The sequence below is a fragment of the Dasypus novemcinctus genome, chromosome 7, assembly GCF_030445035.2.
Source record: "Dasypus novemcinctus isolate mDasNov1 chromosome 7, mDasNov1.1.hap2, whole genome shotgun sequence".
Classification (NCBI taxonomy): domain Eukaryota; kingdom Metazoa; phylum Chordata; class Mammalia; order Cingulata; family Dasypodidae; genus Dasypus; species Dasypus novemcinctus.
The window spans coordinates 76491479-76511929 of record NC_080679.1 but is presented as its reverse complement, the minus strand read 5'-3'; the positions used below and the strand labels follow the sequence as shown (position 1 = coordinate 76511929).

The following is a 20451-nucleotide window of genomic DNA, read 5'->3' as shown; positions in this document are numbered from 1 at the left end:
CCTTGCACAGGAAAGAACAATCTCCAAATCTTTCTCAGCCTTGATGGTTATCTTGTTGAATGAAGGCAATTCCCTACTGCTCATTCCCAATCTGGCAGATCAGAGATACAGTAAATGCAAAAACAAGGGCAAATGGTAGTAGTAACATTTTAGTTAAGTTGGGTGGTAGGTCCATGGATACTCATTTTATTTTTCTCTTTATATCTATGTAGCGAACATTCTTTTGCTTATAACAAACATTTTATACTTTGAAAACCAGACCTTAAAGCAAAACAAAATAAACAAAACAGATAATACCAAAGGTCCAGAAATTTTATTTCTTGGTTGCTTCATGGTCTGGTGAATACACACTATTTTTCCTAAAGGCAATACAATCATTTCTTTTTGCCAGTAGAGTCAGGGCCACTCTTCATAGTGTTATCTGGTGGCACTTACCAGGTATCATTCAGAAAAGAGAATGTTCCTGTATCCCACAGTGCCTGAAAGTCTACATATAGAGACTCATCCTTTTTGTTTAAGACTTTATTCTCTGTTTAAATACACAGACTTGGGAGAGGTAACTGGTTAAGCTTTAACAATCATTTACATCATAGTATGATCAAATTCATCAGTAGAAAATCAATACATATACCTTTTTTTCCTCTCTGAACTAAGATTTAGAGGGGAGAAGGAAGCAGAAATTGTGGGAATGAAGAGCTGTAGCTAATCTAATCATTCTGCCCACAGTCCAACTTGACAATTTTTCATGCTGTCACTTTCTGGCCAGACAACCCATCAAAGCTTCCAGAAATGAGTTATGATTAAGGAAGCGATTTAGAGTGTCAGCACAACCCTCAAGGCATTCCAGACTTCAACAGAAATTCCCAAAGATCAAACCTATAAACAGGGTCCTTACCTAAGAAGAACAAAGGAACCAAATATCTGATTATGTTTTAACCACTTAGGTCACATATCAAGCACGGGAGCAAGTCAGTTTCACAGATAAAATGCCCTGGATATCAAAAAGAGATCCAGAAATAAGTAACTATGTGGACCACACAGTTAGAACATGACTTAGAAGATGTCTGGTAAATGTGTGCACATGCTGTGATAAAAATGAGTTAGAAATCCTCCTAACCAAACAAACTAAAACCAATGAGAAAAACAGAATATGATTTGCAAAGTTCTCTCATTAGAAGAGAAACAATCACAGCATCCAACTGGAATAAAAGAAGAGGAGCGACTACTACATTTTTGGTGATCTACCTAAGCAAAGATCTGATTCCATATCCATTATTTTTCCTCCATGGAAAAAAAATATTTTTTTTCAGCCAAAGAAGTGAGTTTCCTTCCTGAGAATGTGCTCGGGCATGCATGCAGGCCACGCACACACACGCACATGCACAACACAAGCCACTCCTCCACAAGATCTCTGACAGGTGAGGACTCAGGTATGTGCTATGCTGACAAATCCCATCAAGAAGTACCTGACGCAGCCTCTCTCTCTGACCCCCAGAGCATTTTCCCTGGACTAAAAGCTTCAAAGGTCATCAACTTCTTCACCTTAGGTTCCACAACGAACTGAGGAGGCTTTAGCCAAACTATCAGCCAAGTCAGCTGGAAGTTATTAATGTTTTCAGGGACAAATGGACTAAAGAAAGTCTTTAAACAAATCATGTATTAACAAATGTGAAACAGGTAACACAAATAAAATAACTTGAGCTACAAATTTAAATTTAAGAATTGGTCTAAATCCAATGTGATACACTTTAAAGATGGAAACATTTGTGTTCTCTCTAAGCCAATCTAATCTAAATCTCTGGGTTCAGAATTTTTGTCAATAACCTCAATGTAGTTAAGGTTGTTTGCCATACCTTCCTGTTCCCACGGAAGGAAAAGTATAATTATCCCACAATGGCTTACTCAATGATACACCTGAAATATAAGATCCCAATTATTTTGAAGTTCAGTCAATATAAATGTACAGTAACTTTACCCACTATTCTATTTTCTATGATATTTAAGATGAATCAGAATGAGAACTTTTTAAAAATTCCTAAAGATAATGCTTCAAGAATTCAAAGAGTGAGCTGACAAAAATACTCTTTTCTGCCCTCAAAACCAATCAGATTATGCAACAACAAACAAACAAAAATTCCCCATAATCAGAAGAGTCCTTACTGAGAAAATGTGCTTAGAATCCCTTGAGTTCAGGGAAAATACAACTCAGGTATACTATCAAGTGAGCAAAAAGGCCAAAGTAACAGATTTGATTTAGCAAAGGTGAGAATAGTTCATGATTAATACTTACACAACCTCCAGCAAGAACTTCTGCTGGAAGTGGAATAGAGCCATCTCTTCTTGTAAATTTGTCCCGGACAAAATCATTAACCTAATTAGAAAGACAACATTTGGTTAACTGGTGTTCTCAACCATTTCCTCCATTGTCATGTAACTGGCTTTTCAAGTCAGCAATATATTTGTCTTACAATAAAAATTATCAAATGTCTACTTATAATATTAAAGTTTTACAAATGCTTTGCTAGTGTGCGAGTCTCAGTAGCATCAGTTTTATTTTTTGGCTTACTGATAATCTAAACACATGGCATAAATGAGAAAGAAACTCACAGTCAGTTTAATGGCCTTTTCTGGAGCAACCCCTATAAGTTGCGGTATGAGACCTAGGTAAAGGGAAAGAATCATTAGCAATATAGATGTACTAGCCATGAATAACCAAGCCCAACAGGGAACTTGTTATTTTACCTATCAAACATTTAAGAGTTTTCATTAAAATGGGGAAAAATCAGATTATTCCAAAAACACTGAATATGTATGTAATTATTATTTTTGACCCAAGTATAATATCATGTTTTCTTGTAGCCATAAATTCTTTCCTTAAGCATGTTTCCTTTAAAGCCTAGTTATCTGATACCTTCTAAAAAGTACTTGAGGAAGGAATACAGCCTAAGGGTCTTTTCTAATCTGGGGACACTGGCAGTAACAATGTAAAAAATGCCCTCCTTGTTACAACCTACAGCATGCAAACATACCCAAGCACTTCAGAAAAGCTAATGTATGCTTGGAAGAGTTCTGAGAAGAGTGCTGTCACAAAGAGCCCAGTTTTGCCACAAATGACACTACCTATGTAATAGCACATAGTAGCATGGTTATTAGAGAATACTAACTCCCATAATTTCCTCTTTAAAGAAACTCAAAATTCAATATTCATTTAGCTAAAAGGAAGCCCAAACAGTAAAGAAAAATGCAGTTTAAAGTATCATTTAATGAGTATCTTCTATAAGCATAAAGATATGCCTATTGTACTCTTGTTTATTAATCTATGCCAAACTTAAGACATTTTAAAAGAATCCCCTCAAAACAAGGGAACTCATTATTCTTAACAGGTTCAATTTCCAGGCTAGCTGCAAACTAGAAAAGAAAAAAATACATACAGTTCAACATCTGTAGATATTCATAGGGCTCAGCTTTCTAAAACACACAGCTTATCCAAATTGTTAGCACACACTTTTTAAAGATGCTGGCAATAAATGTTTTGTATCCTTTAAATCACCCAGCCGGGGGCAGGGATGTTACATATGTGTTTGCATGCTCACTGCTGATCTTAAGCCTACTTTGAGGATACTGCTGAGTGATTTTTCCATGAGTTGAGAGCCAGCAAGTAATCGTACATCCAGGCTACTGTCAGTCAAACTGAATTATCAATGACAAACACACAGTCTGCACACACCTTTAATGGGAAGCAGACTGATTTAAAAGAATAAATCAGCAGATGGCAGTCTTAACTTTCTAACCCTCATGATTATCGCGGCATATTACTTTTCATCTAACTCCCATACAACCATGTCAGCATGTGTATTTGTTTTACAACTTGCCTCAATAAGACTCATAGAATTTTAATAAAGTACTGATTTGTGTCGTTTTATCATCTCATTGTTGCCTGCAAGGGAATTCAGGCTAATCTGTCAACAATTTTGTCAATCACCTGCCTGAATAATAGATCAGCTCTAAGCAATATATGACAATCTCAATAATCACTGTGTTCACATCCTACAGGACTCCTACAATCTTCTGATAAAAAGTCTCTCACTTAAAGGACTGATTTTTATCAGCTGACACCCTGAATAAAGTCAACAAGCCTCCCAGCACTTCTGACATCAGGCCCATTTAATTAACATGACATCCCTCCCAAATGAAATCTTCTGTAAGCATCCATCTACTGAGAAGGCTACACTATGAAGTATATATCTAGGCTCTTGCTAACAGAGGACATTTTCTTTGCAATTTAAAAGAATTAGGCTTCCCAAGAAAAGAAAGGTCATTATTCAACAAAGTTTGGAGATGTCAAAGGAAAAGACAACCCAAGAGCTATCTAATTCTCAGATTCCCCATTAAGTAAAATCTAGATATGCAGGGCTTAGTAGTTCAAAATGAGCATTTGCACACAGAGCTCTGCACTCCGGACAATGGGAACCTCTTCCCATGGTGTACTTGCGGCTGGGATTTAAAGAGGCTAGACAACTGGCCGATAGACAACATGACCAACAGACAACATGGCTGCCAAGACCCCACCTTGACCCTGACCTTGAGGTCCCAGTTAGGACCCTTTCAGGGGGCTGAGGGAAGGGTCCACATATTCCTCACCATTGGCCCCCACCATTGGTGGGGTAACTAACCAATAACAGATGGGGCCTCTCCCCTTAGCATTAGCAAGGGGAGGAATAATGAATAGCTTAAAAGGTGACCACACAAAGCAAATCTCTCTCTGCTTAGAGGAGCCCAGATCAAATATCGGTGTATATTTCTATCCTTCTCTACCATTTCTAAGCAAGCTCTGTTCTTTGCCCCATTTCCTGATAAATTATTTTTACTGGCCTAACTTAAAAAAAAAAAGAGAGAGAGAGACTAGAGTTCTGGACAGTTGTGCCAACTTAATTATATTAATTCTCAGGAGCAGGGTATTCGAACGAGTTTAGAACGACTCTCTTCTCTTATTCTATATGATACTAAAAATGTGTCCTAAGGAACTCTTCTTCAAATCTAAGTGTATCAAAACTACTTTTTTCACTTGAATATGCACAAAATGCTAAGCAGAGGTATTTCTTCTCCTGACCGTGAGCCTAAAGCTTTATTCAGAACTGGTCTTTCTTACCCGGGAAGAGGTTCTAAGCCACGAAACAGTTCAACAGAGTGTGGAACAAGCTAAGGGATTAATGAGACTGTGTGCAAACAAACAAGTACAGTAAATTACATCAATGCTGTGGACTCGAACATGTAGAGTATTTTCAAAGAATTCCAAGTGGCGCCCAAAGGGATTAAAAAATTAATCCCCCTCCCAAAGGAAACCCTAAATTCTAATGTGAAAACATGTACATGAAAGTCATTCCCTCTCCAAAGAGAACAAGTTCCTACAAAGCCGACGGGGGTGGGGAGAATTCTGCTGCCCGAGATGCCGACAGCGCTGTGCTCAGGCTGAAAGTTGGTGGTAGCAGTCTCTGCAAAAGAAAATCTTCATCTTTGACTCTGTTCTGAGCTTAAGGGTTCTCGAGAAAAGGGGCAAGAATGAGAATTGTTGTTATGTTAACTTCAGATGACTCACTGGAAAAGACTTATGAATGGTCTCGTTGGAAGAGACAAAAACATTTGGTACTTCCTTCAACTGAAACAAGTGAATAGAGAGCAAACTCACCTTTAAGTGACAGCCTGGCTTCTATTTCACAGAGAGATATTTCTCCTCGCTAATTCTTCGAGATAAAGCTCTCCATTTCTTAGCTGTCATCTTTATATTCCACCTACAGATGTGTGTCTAGTTTATAAGAGCATGACAACCATAGACCCACATTGGGACAAAAGGTTTGGACTCCAAAAAATATAAATAACAGGAAAAAGAAAGGAAAACCTAGTTTGCAGAATAATCTTGCTACTCACTAGCAAGAATGCAAAAAGGGAAACAAGTAATGAGGGAAGGGGAAAAAAAAAGACAGAAACAGCCCTGGTCTACTGGGCATGCTACCCACTGGTTTCCATAAAGAGTGAACTAAAATCTGCTGCTGGTGAGCTAAAGTCACTTAAGTTTAGCAGCTGAGGTTTATTTACTCACCCCGGTAGAGTCCAAAGAAGCCCTCGTAACGCAAGACTTTCTTAAAACAGTCAAAGCTGTTTTTGTACATCAGCTCCCCCACAACAGAGCCAGTGCCACGCTGATTTTGCATGCGGGTCTTCACCAGATCTATAGGATACACTGCGGTGGCTCCCACAGCTACAAAGAGAACAATTTTTAGGCTGAAAGAACAGCACAACTAAATGGAGAGTCTGTAAGGAAAACAAGTCTCGTCTCAGGACAAGCAAATAAAACACAATCTCCTCACAAAAGAGACTTCCTATTATTTTTCCTTCTCCCATACACAGCTGAGGAATGACAGACTAGCAGCCATCAGACCTTTAAATACAGCTGCTTCAGAGAATAACTGCCAAGAATTTCCCTTGATATCTTAGGTCCATAAATCAGACAATGGATTTATCAAGTCATCACCAATTTCAGATAACCAACATTCAATTCTCTACATCATCAAACTATTATATGTATTTCTTTACATTTTCCATTAAATGCCTAAGTATTGTATCACTTACCTCTTAAAATGACTATATATGTACACATTGGTGGCTGTTATTTTAAAATTTAGTTTACTAAATTTTTGGTAGGTTGCTTTTAGTTATAATGACAATTTTGGGGAAAAGCCTCAATATTATCACTATTTTTGGTATGGAAAAAAAAAGCATGCTTGAGTTTCTCAAGGACTGAAAAATTTATTACAGTGAATTAGAGTATCCTATTTTGCAACTGCTGAAAGCAAAATACATCCTCTGCAACTTCTAAAACTGAGGCTGAAAAGAAAAAATAATAGTCTCATCAGTTCAGGCTTGTTTTGAAAAAAATCAGTAGTATTTTAATCATTCCTGCTAAGTTCTTCTCAACAAAGCAATTTTCTTTGTAGAGCATCTAAGAAAAAGGAGTGTCTCAAATTTCTGCAGAGACAGGGGTCACTTTAGCAAATACTTTTTCTCCATTTCTTCATATTCGCCCTAACCAGAAAAACTAAGGTGCATGCAGCCTGCATCCAAGAATTTCACATTATTATACAGGTTTTGTCGTGGAGACAGATTGGAGCCACAGGGGCCACAGTCGTGCTATGACAAGCCCCCTGATCATCTGTAAAAGCAAAAGAACACTTCAGCAAGCCCTGCAGTCGTGACCCTTAGAAACAATGAACTGCACCTCTGCTGATCCGGCCCAGTCTAGTGAGAGAATATTACATCAACCCGAGCCTGAAACGGCACAGAGACCTGTCACTCACCTCCAGCAACGGAGCCCAGGGTGAACCTGTAGGCAGACTCGGCAATCTGGAGCCAGACAGGCCTGCCTAAGCCGTGAGACTGCTGTGGGGAAGAAGACAACACGTGAGGGGGAAAGGGAAAGCACGGAGCAAATGAAAAAAGCCACAATTAGGCTATTTTAAGATAAGGGAAAACTAAACCTAAAAATGATATGACTAATGAGATAATTTCTTCTTTTCCAAGAGAGGAAAACAGGATATCATCTAGCCAAAGATGGAAGCAATATATTTTAAAATAGATCTCTCTCTCTCTCTCATTAGCTTTTAAAAACCATGGCAAGCCAAATAGACACAGGAGCTTTTTTCCTACTTTTTACAAGCCTGTTAATGACTCACTTGTCTGCCTCTATTGGGGAATACACTATTATTCTACAGAAGTGATTTTTTTAGATAAATAAACATTTCAGGTAAAAATCTGTTTTTCTTTAAATCACTTAAAATTTAAAAATCTTTCTAAAATGTACAAAAACTCTCGACTCTCAAATCATAGGATTTTTTTTAAGTTGACATTTTAATTTTTTTATTTTTTTATTTCTCTCCCCTTCTCCTCTCCCCCACCCCCGCCCCAGTTGTCCGCTCTCTGTGTTCATATGCTGTGTGTTCTTCTGTGACCGCTTCTATTCTTATCAGCAGCACTGAGAATTTGTGTTTCTTTTTGTTGCGTCATCTTGCGGTGCCAGCTCTCCATGTGTGCAGCGCCATTCCTGGGCAGGCTGACTTTCTTTCGCGCTGGGCAGCTCTCCTTACGGGGCACACTCCTTGCGCGTGGGGCTCCCCTACACAGGGGACACCCCTGCGTGGGGGGGCACTCCTTGCACACATCAGCACTGTGCATGGGCCAGCTCCACACGGGTCAAGGAGGCCCTGGGTTTGAACCGTGGACCTCCCATGTAGTAGACAGACGCCCTGTCCATTGGGCCAAGTCAGCTTCCCTCATAGGATATTAATTATAACCTAACATCTCTAATGACTTAAAGACATTATCATGTACATCAGTGATTGTATCAAATTCTAATGCAGCTGATTTTCCTCTTTTCCATTGCCCGACAATTATTACTTCTATTACCAACAGCCCTCATAGTCTGATTTTGCTACTTCTCACCTCATGAAGCCTGAGAGATTACATTATCTAAGAGTGTCAGATTATATGTCAAGCGAGTTCAAAGGCTTCTCTTTGGGGTAAAGTGAAAAACTTTAATAACTACTATTCCAAGAGTTCAGAGCCTTTTCCTCCTTATTTCTGGCTTTGCACCTCAAACACTGAAGTTTTCTCTAGATAAGTCAGTTGAGAACTGGCTTCCCACATACAAGATCCCCGGTTCAATCCCCAGCCCCCATACCTAAAAATACATATATATCTATAAAAGCTCCAGGTCCCAGGCATTTGTTTTTTAAACTTCCTCAGGTGACTTCCTTGCACAGGTAGAGCTGAGATATACGTAGGTCTACAGAAATCAAGTGCTCAACATCATAGGTCAGGAACACTGGACTTACCTAGAGAAAATCTCAGTGTTTGAAGCTCCTCTTCAAACCTCAATTAACCAAGCTACATATGGCAAAGGCAGATATTTACCATTTGGCAAGTGTCTATAGAAAGGGTTTATCTGCCTTCCTGTATTGCAAATTTTGCCCCACAGTAAGTACCATTTCTGTTCTAATGAATGCATCTGATATTTTAAATATTTGATATTTTATTATGACTTCTGCAGGCAGAGATTGTTTAAAAGCTCATTATGTTGACCATAGTGTTGTATGTCAATAAACCCTACAGTGAAAAGGAAAGTAAGTAATTTTTGAGGAAAAGAAAAGTCAAGGTGAAACCCTTAAAAAATTTAGCAGTTAGTTACACACCATCACTTCAAACAATATCACTGCAATCTTATAAATCTCACCTATCCCAAATACCAATTTTATTATAATCCAATTTGGTGTAAACACAGATCTAGTACATCCAAAACTGAATATAACATATGGAAGAAATCATCATAAAAAAAGAAAAAAGCTGCACATAGCAGGCCATAATCATAATGATCTTGTAGGAAATACATGTTTTTCCCATCAAGTTAACCCATGCAACTGTACAATGAAACTGCACAGCCATCCATTATGTTTGATTTATATGCTGTAACTAAAATAAGTCATTAATAACTTGAAATTGATGTTTTTATTTGGCATCTAGTAAGAGAAAAAGGGTATTTTAACAAAACCTTTATTATAAACCCAATTTTTATTCATTCAAAGAATAGCAGAAAATGTGCCAACCAAAAAGATAACTTTTTGTTCTGTTTATTCCTGTAATAATAAGACTAATTTTGACTGTTTAGAGATTGACTGCCTCCCAAATGGTGAAAATACTGTACCAAACACTCAGGATCTGTGGCATAGGGGTCGGATGTTTTTTGATCTGTAAGTAAGCTCCCTTGTGAGGCAATTCCTACTGACAGTGGGACCATGCTGAGCTATTTGGTTAGTCCATCGTACATACAAAGATAAGGTGGCCACACCATGGACAGGTCAGGTGACTTGCAAAAAGTCTCACTAGGACTGGGAAACGAGCTGAACGATGGACTTGAACTCCCTACTTCATTCTCCACCATTCTTTAAGCCAATGGTTGCCAACAATTGTTTATGATTGAACACTCCTACCTGTTAATGATTTCTAAGCTTCCAGCCCCAATAAATGATTTCAATTATAAGTTCTATACATATTCCACTGTACTAATTATCTAAATAAAAATTTAGGGACATGGATGTGGCTCAACTGATAGCGCTTCCACCTACCATATAGGAGGTCCAGGGTTCGATACCCAGGGCCTCCTGGCCCATGTGGCGAGCTGGCCTATGTGGAGTGCTATCATGTGCGAGGAGTGTCGCCCCGCACAGGGGTGCCCCATGCAAGGAGGGCAGCCCACCCAGGAGTGGTGCCACCCACACGGAGAGCTGATGCAGCAAGACGACGCAATAAAAAAGAGACACAGAGAAGAGACAATATGAGACGCAGCAAACTAGGGAGCTGAGGTGGCACAAGAGAATAATTGCCTCTCCTCCACTCTGGAAGGTCCCAGGATGGGTTCTCAGAGCCGCCTAAGGAGACTACAACAGACACAGAAGAACACACAGCAAATAGACACAGAGAGTGGACAACGGAGGTTGAGGAAGGGGGGAGAATCAAGTAAAACACATTATAAAATTGCATATAATATTTAAAAACATAAAAAAACAGAAATTGTAAAAGAAAGATAAAAATGAAATACTTTTGAATAGTTTTTACTTTTCATTTACTAATGTAAAAACATTTTTTTGGTATCACTTTGAAGTGTGATATTGATTGAATTCACTTCAATTAACTTTTTTAATGTTAACTGAACCATTTGTAATATAGCGATAGCTAAGCTTCAGTTAATTCTGATACTTTGTTTCCAGGACACCATGGCTAAAAACATACACACAATCAGTTCCTCCAAGGCAAAGATGATGTTTAACATAACACATTTTGAAACAAATTCGAGTATTATATTTTTTAATTCTTTTAAGTCAATGTAGCTGTTATGCTACCTATTGAACACATAGTATATATGTTTCCAACTTCTAAAAACCAGGTATATAAAACTTTTTTCTAAACCTGAAGTTTCTCAATTACAACATGGGGTGAAAATAAACTTCATTCTCATAGATTCTAATTATTTTCAATCCGTGCCTTCTCAAAAGAATATGTTGATGGGAAGCGGACTTGGCCCAGTGGTTAGGGCGGCTGTCTACTACATGGGAGGTCCGTGGTTCAAACCCCGGGCTTCCTTGACCCGTGTGGAGCTGGCCCACGCGCAGTGCTGATGTGCACAAGGAGTGCCCTGCCACGCAGGGGTGGCCCCCACATAGGGGAGACCTACGCGCAAGGAATACGCCCCATAAGGAGAACCGCCCAGCACGAAAGAAAGTGCAGCCTGCCCAGGAATGGTGCCACATGCACGGAGAGCTGACACACAAGATGACACAACAACAAAGAGACACAGATTCCTGTGCCGCTGGCAACTACAGAAGCAGACAAAGAAGAACACAAAGCAGATAGACGGGGAGAGCAATAAATAAAAATAAATAAATCTTTAAAAAAAAAAAAGAATATGTTGAATTAAAATTCATAGAATAAAATGACTATGATCCCCAATAAGCATCAGACAACCACTAATTCCCTTATTAGTACAAAAGGTTTCAACCACATACATTTTTCTTTATACTCTCTTCCTTCAGAGAATGTTTATAAGCTCTACAAAATCCTGTGAAAATTGAAGGATTATACTGTGCTTTAATTCTTAGCTAAAAAATCTCTTAACTATAAATACCCAAATGCCTTTTGAAAGAAATGTCACCTCCACCCTATTAAGAAGCATTTATAAGAAAACATACAATATATGGTTACCAAGGTGTTTTTTTAGGCCTAGTTATAACTATAACTTATGGTTCACTTGTATTCAGGTATGTAAATTAATATAATTAATGCTATGGATTTCATTTCATGAATATTCATGAATAGAATGCTACTGTAGCTGTCATCCCTATTAATGACTGTGTACTGAATTTTTAGCATTTAGGTTGAAAGAAAATACTTAGCACTATGAAGATCGCCTACCGTGAGCAAATGGGCCAAAGGAAAAGGCACTCTTTCTCTTAAGGTTATGATTATGATCATGAAGGTTGATATTTAACAAGGTTAATTAAGTGATTTTCAAAGCAAAACAAGAGTTGGGCATCTTAAATGATTTTTAACCTGCTCCCTAAGCATGACAGGAAATGAGGTGAGACCTCCTTTGGACAGGAAAGGTCTGTTTGTTTTTGTGTTTAATGCACCCCATCCTAGAAATGAAAATTGGATATGGCTAGATCCTGTTAATAAGTCAAGCAACCTTCTCAGACCAAGCTCCTTCATGCAGCATGCCAATCCAATAAAGAGAACTGCCTCTTCCAAATGATGCACTATTTATGGGTAGACGAAAAGGAAGAAAAAGCCCAAGAATTTTATACTGAGCAGAGGAGAGGGGGGATAAAAAATGCTGGATTCTATACCAACCAAAACGGGTGACTAGAATGGCAATGGAAAGTGTAGGGCAAACAAAGCAAAATTCCTCTGCCTGCAAATCACATCTTTGAATTCAATACTCCTGATTTTGAATTCAGTATTCTTGGTCTTATAAAGCAAGAGTAAAACTCAAAGACCTGACAGTATAGAGGATGGGGGTAAAGAATATCTATCTACCTATATATCTATGTATCTATGTATCTATCTATCTATCTATCTATCTATCTATCTATCTATCTATCTATCTATCTATCTATCTATCTTTGTAATCTATCTATCCATCCATCCAACTCCCTGAATGTTACACAATATATAATTTACTATCATTCAGGAGGTAGTTAAGTTGTATGTAAGACTGTAACAAATCTTTAAATCCAATAATTTAAGCAAGGCAAATTGTTAATAAATAAATAGCAATTACATAAAAAGATCTTGTTATGTTAAAACGTCACAGATTAAAAGTTCCAAAAAAGGAATACATGGACTGTAATGCTTTCTCTGTGTATGAATCCATAGTTCAAAGAAGGTCCATGAGAATGTAAAATATACAGATGAGAAAAAGTCCAATGTCTAAGGAATGCTATGAAATAGAGATAAAAACATTCTGATCGTTTTGGCAGAGTCCAACCCAGAATATATTACAAAAGTTCTTTTTCTGAGTGGTTTGTAGCTTGAAAAAAACTTCCCATAGAAGCAAAAAAAATTTTTAAAGTGCATATATGCCCAAGTTAGGCCACTGAAGATCATTTACCCCACAGTTGAAAAGTAATTGTTCCATTTTTTGTTGTTGAAAATGTACAGCAAAGAAGTTTGTTCACACAGGTCAAAAAAATAATCTTTAACCTGGTTTTAGTCCAAATTACTTCATGCTATAAAATAACATATATATCCCTCTTCTCTCTGCAATCTCCTGCGTTCCCCCCCTTTAACTCATTTTCTCCAAGTCAACATTTCCATTATCATCTCTGCAGATATATTTATCCATGCTACTGTTGATGAACATTTAAGTTGTAACAATTTTTTGCTATTACAAATTTCACTGCTATAAATGTCTTTTTTTTTTTCTTTCTGAGAGATACCAGGGCCAGTGACTGAACCCAGGACCTCCTATGTGGGAAGCTGGCCCTCAACCACTGAGCTATGCCAGCTCCTCCAAGTTGGTTTTTCATTTGTTTGCTTGTTTTGCTTTTAGGAGGTACCAGGGATAGAACCCAGGTGGTTGGGTTCGAACCAGGTGCTCGTAATTGGGAAGGAGGTGCTTAACAACTTGAGCTACATCCACTTCCCTATAAATATGCTTTTTAATGCTCACATGTACTCATTTCTGCTCAGGACTATACCCAGGAAGGGGGATGACAGGTCATAGGGTTTGCGACTCTTCAGCTGTAGTTAACATTGCCAAACAGTTTCCAAAGTTATGATGTCAACAGTTTATGAGAGTCACCTCCACCTCCTGAACTATCAGACTATAATACTGGCCAAACGGGTTAGTATACAATAACATCTAATTATAGTTTTTAATGTGCATTTTCCCTGTTTGCTAATGAGATTAAGAAACTTTTTTCTTTTTTTCTCTTTCTTTTATTAATAATTTAGACATCCTCTTTTGTGAGATTTCTGTTCAAGTCTTTAACCCATTTTTCTAATGGAGTTTCTGCTTTTCCTTATGAATTTGTAATTCTTTATATATTTTGGACACAAATCCTGTTAGTTAAATATACTGCAAAGATCTTCTGTAACTCTGAAGCTTCTTTTCTTTTCATCCACATATTGGCATCTTTTGATGAATGAAGTACTTAAATTTAGTGAAGTTCAACTTAGTAACCTTTTCCTTTATGACCGTGTTTTGTACCCTGTTTATGAAATCTTAGCTTATCTCATGAATATAGTCTCCTATGTTGTCATCTAAAAGCTTTTATCTTTCACATTTAGAATATTCCATCTGGAATAGATTTCATGTATGGTATGGCATAGGGACTTTTTTCCCTATATTGATAGCCATCACTAATTGACTTTTTAGGTAACTGGTAGACTATCAGATAGTGCAAAAAAATTTTAAAAGTAAAACATTTCAGGTGATACAAAAGAAAATACAAAGCTATAATTTTTCCCTCACTTCCCAAGCCGCTGCACCTAGGGAAGCGAGGCTAGATCAAGTAGTTGTGTTACGTATGTATTTGAGCCCATCTTGGAATGTGCTGATAGGATTCTCATATATATATATTTTTTAAAGATTTATTTATTTATTTAATTTCCCCCCCTCCCCCGGTTGTCTGTTCTTGGTGTCTTTTTGCTGCCTCTTGTTTCTTTGTCCGCTTCTGTTGTCGTCAGCAGCATGGGAAGTGTGGGCGGCGCCATTCCTGGGCAGGCTGCTCTTCCTTTTCACGCTGGGCGGCTTTCCTCCTCACGGGTGCACTCCTTGCGCGTGGGGCTCCCCCACGCGGGGGACACCCCTGTGTGGCACGGCACTCCTTGCGCGCATCAGCACTGCGCATGGCCAGCTCCACACGGGTCAAGGAGGCCCGGGGTTTGAACCGCGGACCTCCCATATGGTAGACGGACGCCCTAACCACTGGGCCAAAGTCCGTTTCCCAGGATTCTCATATTCAGTAAGAGCAATACCACCAGCACAGCAGCAGCGAACACTCACTGCATGCCTGTTGAGTGTCAGAACTGACCCAAGTCATTATCTCAAGTAATTCTCACAAGAACCCTATGAAATGGGTACTGCTATTCCCATTTAATAAATGAGGAGACTGAGAACAGAGACATTTTACATAATCAGAGTCCAAGTTCTTAGCCACTGACTCTCTCTTAACTTCTCTTATATTTCTGAACTCACAAATTCTCTATCATGTGCAAATGTTTTTATAATAAAACTTTCACGGGTTGAAAACTAGTGTTGAGATAATAGCAGGCGTGTACCCTTCTTCCTACTTTATAGGAGAACATTTCTATATACCAAATGCAAATAATCATATTTTCTTAGTTTGGGATTTTTAGGAAAGATTACAAGAGAATGAAAGGTGTCTCATAAAAGAGACATGGGAGTAGTTATGTTTAGGATTACTGTAATTCTGTGAATTGAGTAATACTTAAAACTGACTCACTAAAGTTGTAGTCTATATGGCTACCTTGAAATGCCTCATAAATCTGAAATATGTTAACTATGAAAGTTTTTTAAGACTGAAAATGCAAAACTTTATTACTTTGGTTTTTGGTTGCTATAAGAACTTAGGCATATTTTCATATTATTCTGTTTGAGTCTTAATCTATATTCCTTATAAAAATTTAAATGGGGAAGCAGACTTGGCCCAGTGGATAGGGCGTCCGTCTACCACATGGGAGGTCTGCGGTTCAAACCCCAGGTTTCCTTGACCTGTGTGGAGCTGGCCCATGCGCAGTGCTGATAAGGAGTGCCCTGCCACGCAGGGGTGTCTCCTGCATAGGGGAGCCCCACGCTCAAGGAATGCACCCCGTAAGGAGAGTCGCCCAGTGTGCAAGAAAGTTCAGCCTGCCCAGGAATGGTGCCGCACACACGGAGAGCTGACACAACAAGATGACGCAACAAAAAGAGACACAGATTCCTGTGCCACTGACAATAACAGAAGTGGACAAAGAAGACGCAGCAAATAGACAAAGAACAGACAACGGGGGGGGGGGGGGCGGGGGGGAACGGAGAGAAATAAATAAATAAAATCTTTTTTTAAAAAAATTTAAATGCTACAAAGGAAAAAGCATGTTAAAATTAGACTTTCAAAAATAAGATCCATTAACTTACATCATTTTACAGTATACTGAAGGGTTCTTGGAAATATTTCAAGGCTCTCATTTTACCAAAGGGAAAACAAAGGCCCACAGAAACTTGTACCAGATCCCAAGGACAGTAAAGGTCACATTTCACAATGGATGTAGCTAAAGACATTAGGTTAAATCCCTTTTCATTACTGTCATAAATCTGTTTCAATAATTCTAGAAATTATTTATGATGTCTATTGAGTTTCATTTTCTTGTGTTACATTTGTGCAATGATTTACAGGAAAAAATACATTTAGCATCGCAATTTTTAAAAACTTTTAATTGTAGCAACATATATACAATTCAAAAGTTACGTTTTAACCACTTTCAAGTGTACAATTCAGTGGTATTAAATTCACAGTATTGTGCTACCATCACCACCATCCATTACCTCAAACACTCAGCACCATTGAGCAAGAGCTCCTTATCCCCTCACGCCCTCCAACCTTACAATCGTAATCTACTATCTGTCAATATGAAATTTGCTTATTCTAGATATTGCATATAAGTGAGATGATATATATTTGTTTTGTGTGTGTGTGTCTGGCTTATTTCACTTGACATGACCTCTTCCAGGTTCATGCGTATTGTGTTACAATCTCTATTTTTATGTCTCTGTACCAACCTACAGCAGTAAGATACACAATCTATCTGACACATGTGAGGAAAAAACAATGCAGGCCCTGAGGTTCTTCCTTGGGGGTGCCGTAGCAATGCCCAAGACCCCTGCTCACTTCCTGCAGGCTCTGGGTCCCTGTGGCATCCCGCTGGCTGGGGACAAGATAGGACTGCATTACCACCCTGGATACCAATCAGAAATCCAGGGAGAAGAAAGTGGTGGTTTTTATCACTGCTCATTCCGAAGTATCTGACAAGACCTTGGAGGCATGAGCCTGCCACTGAAGGCAGGCAAACTATCTTCCAGTCCATCTATCTCTCAGAGAACTCAGTGATTGCAGAATTATGTCACCTTCTGAAGGACTAAGAAACATGGCGCCAAAGATTGCAAAACGAACTTCAGATCTGACCTCCAGCAAGGCAGCTAGAGGCAAGAGGAGTAGGTAAAGAGAAAAGTAAGAGCAGCAGACAAGCTGAGAAAGCAGGATTGAGTTGAAATTTTAAAATTCAATTTACATTGTTTTTAATAAGCTAAATGAAATGTCCCCCAATGACATATAATAAGGATATACCCAGGGAAAGCTATAAAAGATATGGAACACTCTAAAATATCTCCTTTTGAAATAAAATTTTTCAAAACTCAAAAGCAATTTTCACAAATGTTTATAACAAAACATAGTATTAAATTCAGTAAGAACTCTTTAATTTAAATATCTCAACAGTCTTTTTTAATTATAATATTTTATTAAGAATCCATGAACTGGAATAAATTCATGTCTTTTTAAAAGATTTAAGAGCTTACAATGGAAATAAACTTTGATGGCAGCAGAAAGAGCTCTTTGTTTCAAAAGAAGCTAAAATGTAATGGGTTACAGATACATTTTACTCTGCAGATAATTATACTAAACCGAGCAAACTATTAAAGTACTAACCTAAAAGGAACATAGAAAAGCAACGTTTTCTATTTTCAGTTTACTTCAACCTGACTATAGAAGTTCTTGATTTTGATTATGTAAAGTAGAACTGGAAGTACCAGGAGGACAAAGACTAGCCCTCCTGACCTTCACCCACAATGTCAAATGAGCATTTGCTGCAAGCTTCCTCCAAGAGCTACAGAAGGGGTTTCAATGAAAACTTTCAAGGTAATTTATGTGTTTTTTTTTTCCTTCAAAGAGAGTATCTTTTTAAAAGTACTGTGTTAACTTTATAGGACTCAGAAGCTAATGTACTAATCATACTTAACTTTTTTTTTTAATAATATTTTATCAAAAATGCAATAAAAGGCAAAGTTTTCTTCATGGTTCATTAATTAGATATTGTTTTCCCTTTTTATCGCTATAATCTATAAGGCCTAATCCCAGTGAAAGATTTCTTTTGTTACAGGAATACTTTGTATTTTAAAAATCCTGTACATATCAGTTTAATTACAGAGTGAACTTAAACTAGCCTTTAAACATGACTAGACAAATGAAAAGGAAAAGACGACTAATTCTAGGGGAAAGGAGGCCAAGTCTATCTCTGTTTATGGTCTTACTTTCCTTATTGTAATAAGCTAAAAGAAAAAAACACAAATATAAATCGAGTTAATCCACAGAACTACCCTATAAGGGTGGGGGTAAAAGCAGTTCTATAAATTTTAATCTCTGAGCTAAGTCAAGTCTTTTTCAGGAAAGCGGTTTTTAATTTTCTTAGTATTCAGGAGCCTTAGGCTATTATGAACATAATACTTCAGCATTTTTAAGGTGATTATATTATGGCTCTTCTTACCTGTCTCTGAAGTTCTGCCAAGTTGTAAGGTAAGGCACCCTCAGCCAATGGGGCTATTCTCTCAATATCTGCCAAAGTCAAGCGCCTTCAGGCAAAAATATGGGAAAGAAAGAATTGTTAAACACCAACCAACTCTTCATAATAAGGTGATCTTTCTTCAGGAAAAAAACAGAAAGAAAATTAAGTATGGTTTAAAAGTACTATTTCCCTATTGACACAGTTCACGTTAGTGAGAAAAAAATTCTTCAGACCCTATTTGCCACAACAAAAAGCAAAAGACTCCAGAAAAATAAGGTGAAATGTATGAATTTAAAAATATTCCAGTGGTAGATATTAAAAGTGAAATAATTCTTGCCAAAGAAAAGAAAAGGCATTGATTACATACTATGCCCTAAACATATATATTTAATGTAGACTTCAGGAAGGATACACACATAACTGAAAAATGCTGGGTGTCATCATAGAAAGGCACAGAGGACGAGGGAGACTTTTTGACTGCATACTCCTTTAAACTCTTTGAGTTTTAAACCACCCGCACTATTGTTTCTGGAAAAAATTTTTTTTAAATAAGTACCTTCCATGAGCCGGTTAGAAGCCTGCTTCAGATCCAGCTTTGAGAAACACTCTTTAAAAGCATTTATTCTCATGAAGATGGCTCAAAATCTGTGTCTAAAAATGTGAATTCTGGGTGGATGAGACACAGCCTGGTATTCTGTGTCAGTCACCAGACTGGTTGATCTACTTGATATCATCTCCAGTCCAACAACTCATTACATGCCATGGAGACAACAAATCCCCCACAGACATTCAACTTCTATTAGCCCTCAAAACCTTTTTTTTTTCAGATATTCCTGCACTTAAAGAACTAGTAGGGAAGCGGACTTGGCCCAGTGGTTAGGGCGTCCGTCTACCACATGGGAGGTCCTCAGTACAAACCCCGGGCCTCCTTGACCCGTGTGCAGCTGGCCCATGCACAGTGCTGATGTGCGCAAGGAGTGCCCTGCCACGCAGGGGTATCCCCCGTGTAGGGGAGCCCCACACACAAGGAGTGCGCCCCATAAGGAGAGCCACCCAGTGAGAAAGAAAGTGCAGCCTGCCCAGGAATGGTGCTGCACACACAGAGCTGACACAACAAGATGATGCAACAAAAAGAAACACAGATTCCCATGCCGCTGACAACAGAAGCAGACAAAGAAGATGCAGAGAACAGACAACCGGGGTGGGGGTGGGGGGGAGGGGGGAAGGGGAGAGAAATAAATAAATAAATAAATCTTTTTTTAAAAAAACAAAAGAACTAGTAGAAGGGACTAAACAAAGTCTGATCTCTTAATGGATTATAAATCCCTTATCCTGCAGGTCTTCCTGGGTGCCCACAGATAAGGAGTTTTCTGGGACTTAATAAGACTTTGCAATTATATATCCTCTCTGCTCTGGTTTCTTTTATCTAAAAATAGAATATAAAAATCTGATCCTGTCTGCGATGGTAACTATGGTGATAATGCCACAGGCATATCTCAGGAAAATGGTATGCTCCAACACAAAATGGACCATACCATTAAGTAAAATGACCATTTATCATGAACCAAAAGAGTCTTGAACATGAACATGCACCTCAGGCCTACAAATTTAGACAAATCTCCAGAAATCTCTTGAAATTTCTAACACCTCCAGAGAGCCCAGATTAAATTTTCTTTTTCTTCCCTCTCAGCTTTCTCACTTCCCTCTCTTCCCTCATTCCTCTTCCCCACTCCCCCACCTTTCTTCTCAATCCCCCTCCATCTCCTCCCTTCTCTTTCCTTCCCTCTT

The 20451-nt window shown here is 38.3% G+C and overlaps 1 protein-coding gene across 7 annotated transcripts in view; it reads right to left on the bottom strand.

The window, feature by feature from the left end:
* SLC25A12 (solute carrier family 25 member 12) overlaps nt 1-20451 on the bottom strand; it is a 217837-nt gene that overhangs the window by 17213 nt on the left and 180173 nt on the right. For all 7 annotated transcript variants that reach the window (XM_058300643.2, XM_071216300.1, XM_071216299.1 and 4 more), the window contains 5 exons: nt 18646-18730; nt 7353-7434; nt 6098-6256; nt 2608-2660; nt 2291-2371 (listed from right to left, as the gene is read on the bottom strand). In XM_058300643.2, coding sequence (XP_058156626.1) covers nt 2291-2371; nt 2608-2660; nt 6098-6256; nt 7353-7434; nt 18646-18730 — 460 coding nt within the window. The remainder of the gene's footprint in view (nt 1-2290; nt 2372-2607; nt 2661-6097; nt 6257-7352; nt 7435-18645; nt 18731-20451) is intronic.